The sequence below is a fragment of the Vicia villosa genome, linkage group LG2 (genome assembly GCF_029867415.1).
Source record: "Vicia villosa cultivar HV-30 ecotype Madison, WI linkage group LG2, Vvil1.0, whole genome shotgun sequence".
NCBI lineage: Eukaryota > Viridiplantae > Streptophyta > Magnoliopsida > Fabales > Fabaceae > Vicia > Vicia villosa.
This window is the reverse complement of record NC_081181.1, coordinates 14,059,600-14,067,027: the sequence shown is the minus strand read 5'-3', so window position 1 is coordinate 14,067,027 and position 7,428 is coordinate 14,059,600. Positions and strand designations below refer to the sequence as shown.

The following is a 7,428-nucleotide window of genomic DNA, read 5'->3' as shown; positions in this document are numbered from 1 at the left end:
ACTCATAGTGCACGGTCTCATCATAACCCCATCCATACTCAGCTTAAACAAAGTAGTCTTGGGCATCACATTAAGAGAAGAACCTGTATCAATCAGAACTCGAGACAACACAGCATCCAGACACTTGACTGAGATATGCAACGCTTTGTTATGTGCTCTACCCTCAGGTGGAAGTTCATCATCGGAAAAACCCAAACAATTACCAGCAGCAATGTTGGTCACAACCCCTTCAAACTGAGGCACGGTAATGTCTTGAGTTACGTGAGCGGAAGCCAGAACTTTCATCAGAGCATCACGATGAGCTTCAGAATGCACCAAGAGAGACAAGATGGAGATCTTGGCTTGGGTCTGATCAAGTTGGTCGATCACTTTGTAATCACTCTTCTTAATGATCTTCAAGAGTTGCTCGGCATCTTGTGCGTTACGTGTTACAGGAGGATCAACAGCAACTTGCTTTCCTTTTGCTTGTGTACTAGCCTCTTTATTGGTCTCTTTAGGAGGCGGAGGAGGGGCAGCAAAGATCCGACCACTACGGGTAATACCACTAGTGCCAGTAATATTTGTGATACTCGAAGTACCCACTGGAGGACAGTCAAACTTCTTCCCTTGAATATACACGGCATTATAACTCCAAGGAACAGCCTTAGAATCATTCACAGGAGAGGGAACAATAGACGAGGTTGAAGGAGTCGAAGGAACATTTGGAACCTGAATAACTAACGGAGTCCTCGGAGCCTGAATGACCAAGGGAGTACTCGGAGCACGAATGACCAAAGGAGTACTCTGATTCTTTGACACCTCAGCAGGATAGTAAGGTATCTCTAGAGTAGCCACATCTTCGATAGGAACGACCCTTTCCACTCTAAGAACACCTTCATCCATTAGTTTCTGGATTTCTTCTTTCAACCTAGTGCATTCCTCAGGGTTAGAAGAACATTGCAAACAGTAGTCATGTAGCTCACACAAAACCTTTTGTTGCATAAGATATCCTCTGATAACTTCTAGCGGCATCTTTACCTCATTAACATCATTTACTAGGATCTGATCATCACATAACTCAATAGCATTGGTCACACCAGCATGAGGAGGCATAGGATTATTCTGCACATTAGGACCAGTAGGGGCGAACGAGATAAGTTTGTCATCAAGGAGATCCTGAACTTTGTACTTTAATGCTCTACACTTTTCAATAGTATGGCCCGGGGCACCTGAATGAAATTCACATCGAGCATTAACATCATAACCAGGAGGGAGAGGACTAGGTGGAGGTCCAAGTTCACGGAGTTGTACCAATTGACCAGCAAGCAACTGGGGGAGAAGCTGAGCATACGGCATGGGAACCGGATCTATACGCCTGTCAGGGTATCTTTGCCTCTGTGGACCTCTCTGACCTTGGGGCCTAGGATTCTGTTGGCGATTCTGAGGAGCAGCGGCTTGTTGTTGTGGTACAAAAGGCTGTTGGGGTGCCATCCATGGTTGTGGAAGGGCAGCAGCATACGCCTGAGGGACATATGGACTAGGAACAGCATAAGGCATCGGATAATAAGGAGGTGGAACAGCAGAATAAGCAGGGGCCCGGCTTTGGTCAACAGAACCAGTGCTAGTCTCACCTTCCTTCTTCCTCACAAACCCAGAATACGGCTTCTTACCATTACCACTTGAGGTGCTAGGACTAGTAACACCCTGAATGGTACCCGCTTTGACACAGTTCTCAGCTCTCTCACCAATGATAACCACATCCGAAAAGGAGGGAGAAGTATTACTAACCATGTGCTGAAGATACGGCCCTTTCAGAGTTCCCATAAATAGATCAATCAACTCGCGGTCCAAGAGAGGAGGTTGGACACGGGAAGCAAGTTCACGCCACCTCTGGGCGTATTCTTTAAAAGACTCCTCAGATTTCTGTGACATATTTTGCAGCTGTGCGCGGCTAGGAGCCATAGCAGTATTGTAGTGGTATTGTTTCAAGAAGGCATCAACAAGTTCTCCCCAAGTACTAACATTAGACCTCTCGAGCTTCATATACCACTCTAATGGGGCTCCAGTGAGACTATCCTGGAAGAAATGCATAAGCAGAGGTTCGTTCTCAGCGTGAGCGGCCATCTTACGGCAGTAAGAACGAATGTGAGTCTCTGGGCAGGTAACTCCCTTGTACTTATCAAAATCTGGCACTTTGAACTTCGGGGGAATAACGATCCCAGGTACCAAGCACATAGCAGCAGTGTCGAAACTCGAAGTTTTAGCAACCTCAACGGCCTTAAGGCGTTCTTCGAGAGCTTGGTACATCTTAGCAGTCTCAGTCAACTCAGCAGTAAGATCATGTTCAAGGTCAATAACCTCGTGGTGGTCATCCACTACCTTTGGTATCCCCTCAGCAGGAATCTCCTTAGTTTTCACCCCCCCATCAGCAGAATTGGTAGGAGTATCTTTGATCAGCCCAGCAACGCTCTTTCTGAGCTCTTCTTGTCCTTGGACAACGACATGAAGAGTCTCCATAAGTTGGGTCATTCTTTCCCCCATAACATCCATATCCCTACGGAGGGCAGCTTGACTCTGTTCAAATTGATCCATGATTCTCTCGTTGCTCCTGGTGCGGTAAGGATGTAAGAAAGTCAGCTTCGTCGTCGGAAAAGAAATATGTTGTTGGAAGGGACCCCAATTAGAATCTGATAAAAACCTGAAAATGCAGTATGATATGAGTGCATGGGTGCATGTGTGCATGTTTTATTATTTCCAAGACTTTTTAGCTTTGTCTCAAACCAACAACACAAGATAACGGAGAAGACAGTGAAGCATAACCAAGATAAGCACAACCAAGATAAGCAACCAGGATAAGGAAACATAATCGATTAATTCCACAACCACGTTTTTGAAGTACAAAATATTCCGCTCTCACGAGCCAACAAATACATAAAATAGAAATAGGAACCCCATCCAACAAGACTGGTGGTGATTCTATAATAAAAACCAATACTAAGCAGGATCTCCCATGTCCAAATGACGAAGTGGGCTATCTCCAATGTTCTTATAGCTCCAAGCTTTCATTTCTTCAAACAGCTTCTTGGTCTCAGCATGGGTTGGTCTTTTAACAACTTCTTGAATCAATAGGTCCTTTCTGAAATGCATGGTCTCCAAGTAACGGCTTCTCAATTCCCAACCTCTGGCCTCCTCTTGAGCTTGAGTATCACTTTGGCCCTTTTCCTCCATTCGACCCTTCAACTTGCGAATCTCTTCATAACACCCCTCAATCTTTGCTTGACGTTCCATAAGGAGCTTGTCTGCTTTCTTTCGACGGGCTTTCTCTGATTTGGCTATATCAGTTTGGATTTGGAGCCTCTTTGTCAATTCCGCCAACTGATCCTCATAATGCTCTTTGATCTCCCTCTCTTGAGATTTAGCAGATTTAGAGTCTATGGTCACCCTTGGCTTTTTCTGAGAAGTACTTCCTCTAGCATACAATTCTTCAAGCTCTATTTCTCTCATTTTCAACTTATGAAGGGCAGAAAGCTTCTCTTGCCTATCAGTATTCATCTTAACTTGCATCGTCTCCATTTGTTCGGTCAATTTCCGATTCTGCTCCACAGTCTGATTATAACAAGGCATGGAGACAATGTTGGGTTGTACGCCAGCAGGAGGATACAAAGGATCTTTTGGAGGGAAGGGCATCCCTTGGGTGTTGGCCACAACTTCAACCCACTCAGTATAATCTTTATAAGTCGCACAGTCTCTTTGACCAAAATGCTTCTTATCTCTCCAGCAAATACTCTTCCAGGCTTGCGCAGCTTCTGCCATTCGCCCAACATTGGTGGCTGAATGATAGTAAATATTCTCAGCAATCTCTGCTTGTTCAGGAGGACTAATGAAAGCGTATCCATATGTTCTTCTAGCCAGGATAGGATTATAGTTGATCCCACCTCTGATGCCCATGAGAGGCACATTTTTGAACTTCCCACAACTCATAACAACTTCCATGTGGTCCAAGGATCGGTTGTACCAGACAATGTCCTTAGCTCTAAGCCCCATAATTCTATCAGCCCATCTGGATGTGTACCTACTATCAACAAAAGCTCCACGTTCCGGCAAATGTGATCTGAACCAACGGTATAGCAGCGGAGCACAGAATCTAACCAAACCTCCTTTCTGCTCATTACGATGATGAACGGAATGATAAACATCCCCCAGAAGCGTAGGAATGGGGTTCTGCAGAATGAATATGTGGATGGCATTCATATCAACAAAGTCAGGTACATTTGCGAACATCACAATACCATAGATACTTAGAGCCAGAATAGCTCTAAAAGTGTCCCATTCTTTGGCTTCAGCAGCATCACAACCTCTTTTAACCAGGAACTCCATACGAAAACCATGACAACCTCCTTTCTTGGTGAGACTTGCCTCCACGACTGACTTGCTCAAATAAAGAGCCTTAGCAATTTCAATGGAATCAGGGGCCTTCATGGCGCTATAATAAGGTACCTCTTTCCCAACAGGAATGCCAAGGAATGACGAATACTCTTCCAAGGTAGGAGCCAAAAGATAATCAGTGAATGCGAAACAACGGAGGGAAGGATGATAGAATTGAAGCAAAGTGTGAACTCCCTCTTGCTCATCTTTGGTGAATGGCATTTTGAGGAGGCTCAGAATGTACCCATATTTTTCTCGGAAATTGGTTGACTCATCCGGTGTGATCTTCTTTGCCAAACACTCAACAGACTTCAGATTAGGATTCACAAAAGAATAAGAGTAATTGCGCTTGCCAGTCTTCAGTGGTGGAGCCATGTGTTAGTCGGAGACAAAGCCAAAAAGTTCCTGAAAATAAATGAACATGCATGTTAAATGATGTGGTGGAATGCATTTCATTGGGAGAATCCTAAAATCTTTTCATTATTCCTTTTCTTTTTCCTTTTTTTTTTTTTGCAAAAAGGTATGTATATATTCTTTTTCTTTTCTTTTCTCTTTAGAAATAGATTTTAGGCCTCTCCACGAATGAAGTGAGGTGGATGCAATAGCATGATGTGTCATGTGCATGATGTGGTGAGAGACTGAATGTCCCTCGCAGTCCTGAACATCTGGGTAATACTAATTGTAACAGGTTCAAAATTTTGACTTCAGATTGCAAAATGGAAATCCGGGTATGATGAAGGCTGGTATCCTGTCCCTCCCCAAAACTCACGGGTATGAATTCTAGACACGGACAGGTGGTCCCTAATGGTCACTGGGGTCTATAGTTCCCATGGGGTACAAAGTGTTTGAGGCAACAAGAGTGCCAGACACAGTGTTCCATGAAAGAACCTCGCCCAGTTGTGGTACCCCACATCAACTCGATCGTAGCAAGAGCTACGGGAGCCAACATGAGCATCCACGCTAATCCTAGGTGTCACTTGGCCTGGGTAGTGGGCCTTTTACCTCAAAAACCCCCCACCTGCAAAACAGAACAGAAGACCCCAAGGAACACAGAATATAATCCATATGCATGATGTGCAAACAGAAATAAACATAATATGCAAGCAGAAAATAAACATGCAAACATATATACAAGATATAGACATAAAACAAATAAACACCCAGTAAATAAACAAACAAACGCAGGCTAGGATCGACTCACTAAGGATGGACCAGCAACAGGTCTAGCAACATCCCCAGCAGAGTCGCCAGCTGTCGCACGCTCGCGAAAAATGAACAGAGTCGCCACCAATATAACCTTGCCTTGTATCTTTTCGACGTTACTCCTTTGATTCCTTCCTTAACTTTGAAAATCCATTTACATATGACTAACCTTGCCCCAACAGGTTTCTTGATCAATTCCCAAGTGTGATTATCATGAATAGATTTCATCTCATCATCCATGGGCTTCAGCCATTCAGTCTTATTTCGACTCCTCATAACTTCCTTATAGTCTCTAGGTTCTTTGTCTAGAACCTCATTTGCAGAGATTAAGGCATAAGCTATAAGATCTGCATACCCAAGTCTCTGAGGTGCCTTGATGACTCTTCTCGGCCTATATATTGACAATAGGTAGTCATCGAAAGTTTCCTCATCCTTAGCATCTTCTACTTCTTCTTCGACTTCATCAGAGATATGCAATTCAGCATCAACATGCTCCACCTTAACAGGAATCTCTACCTATTCCAGCTCTTCGTCAGGTGTTTTTGTACTTCGACCAACATCATCAGTTTTCTTAAAAGCCATTTCAGCTTCATTGAAAACTATGTCTCGACTAGTGATACACCTCCTGTGACCTGGATCTAAGCACCATAGCCTATAAGCTTTGACTCCTTCAGGGTATCCCATGAACATGCATTTCAGAGCTCTAGGTTCGACCATGTCTTGCCTAATGTGAGCATAGGCTACGCAGCCAAATACTCTCAGTTTGTCGAGATCTGGTGGATGTCCCGACCAAACTTCTTCAGGTGTCTTCATATCTAATGCTGCTGAAGGATATATGTTTATCAGATATGTTGTTGTCGAAACAGCCTCAGCCCAGAACACCTTCTTTAACCCCGCACTAATCAACATGCATCTAACTCTCTCCAAAATAGTTCGATTAAACCTTTCAGCCAAATCATTTTGCTGTGGAGTACATGCAGTAGTTATGTGCCTTGCAATACCAGAGGCCGCACAAAAACTGTCGAACGCCTCATTGAAAAATTCAAGGCCATTATCGGTTCTCAACCTCGTGACCTTCCTGCTAGTCTGATATTCTATTGACCTTTCTTGTGTGACCCTCGTTCTTACAATGATAGCATCGAATGCCAGATGCTTCGCCACTATAAGACTTCGACTGGCTTTTGACCTTCTTCTTGTCGAACTTACCATCCTTTCGCAAAAATTTTCCTTTAACGGTCAAACCTTCACGAATAGTCAAAGGTTTATGCTCCTTTCGTTCATTCAAGTCCTTGGAATTCAAGGCTGGTTGAACTTCTTTAAACGTCAGGGAGTCCCTTCCACACAAGAGAGTTTATTTGAAGTGAGCATGTGATCGAGGCAAAGAACATAATAGTAACAGCACTTGATCTTCATCATCGATCTTCACATCAATATTTTCAAGATCAAGAATCATCTTGTTGAACATATCCAACTGCTCAGTCAACACTTTGTCTTCAATCATCTTGAATGAATACAAAGCTTTCTTCAGGTAGAGTCGATTTACCAGCGATTTGGTCATGTATAAACTTTCAAGTTTCACCCATAACCCTGATATCGTCGTCTCCTTTGATACCTTCCGGAGAAACTTATCATCAAGGCTCAACAAAATTGCCCTGTATGCTTTCTCGATCATATTCGTCTTCTCTGCTGCCGTCAATTATGCATTCATGGCTGCCTCTCCATTCAGCGCTTCCAAGCAACCCCGATGAACCAGTAGAGCTTTCATCTTCAAGCGCCACATACCGAAATCATTCACTCCGGTGAACTTTTCAATCTCATACT

At 43.7% G+C, this 7,428-nt stretch overlaps 1 protein-coding gene across 1 annotated transcript; it reads right to left on the bottom strand.

Annotated features, from left to right (window-relative positions):
• Positions 1 to 2,973: 2,973 nt before the first annotated feature.
• On the bottom strand, positions 2,974 to 4,779 carry LOC131648608 (uncharacterized). The gene is made up of 2 exons (XM_058918351.1): positions 3,518 to 4,779; positions 2,974 to 3,448 (listed from the first exon to the last, which is right to left on the bottom strand). The coding sequence occupies exons 1-2, from the start codon at positions 4,777 to 4,779 to the stop codon at positions 2,974 to 2,976; spliced, it is 1,737 nt and encodes a 578-aa protein (XP_058774334.1).
• Between the last annotated feature and the right edge of the window lie 2,649 nt (positions 4,780 to 7,428).

Bases quoted from the DNA above. Each gene is read 5' to 3' on its own strand.
- LOC131648608 (XM_058918351.1), bottom strand. From the start codon at position 4,779: ATGGCTCCACCACTGAAGACTGGCAAGCGCAATTACTCTTATTCTTTT. The intron at 3,449-3,517 runs GCAAGAGAAGCT...ATTGTATGCTAG, and splicing joins GTTAAGATGAATACTGATAG to AGGAAGTACTTCTCAGAAAA.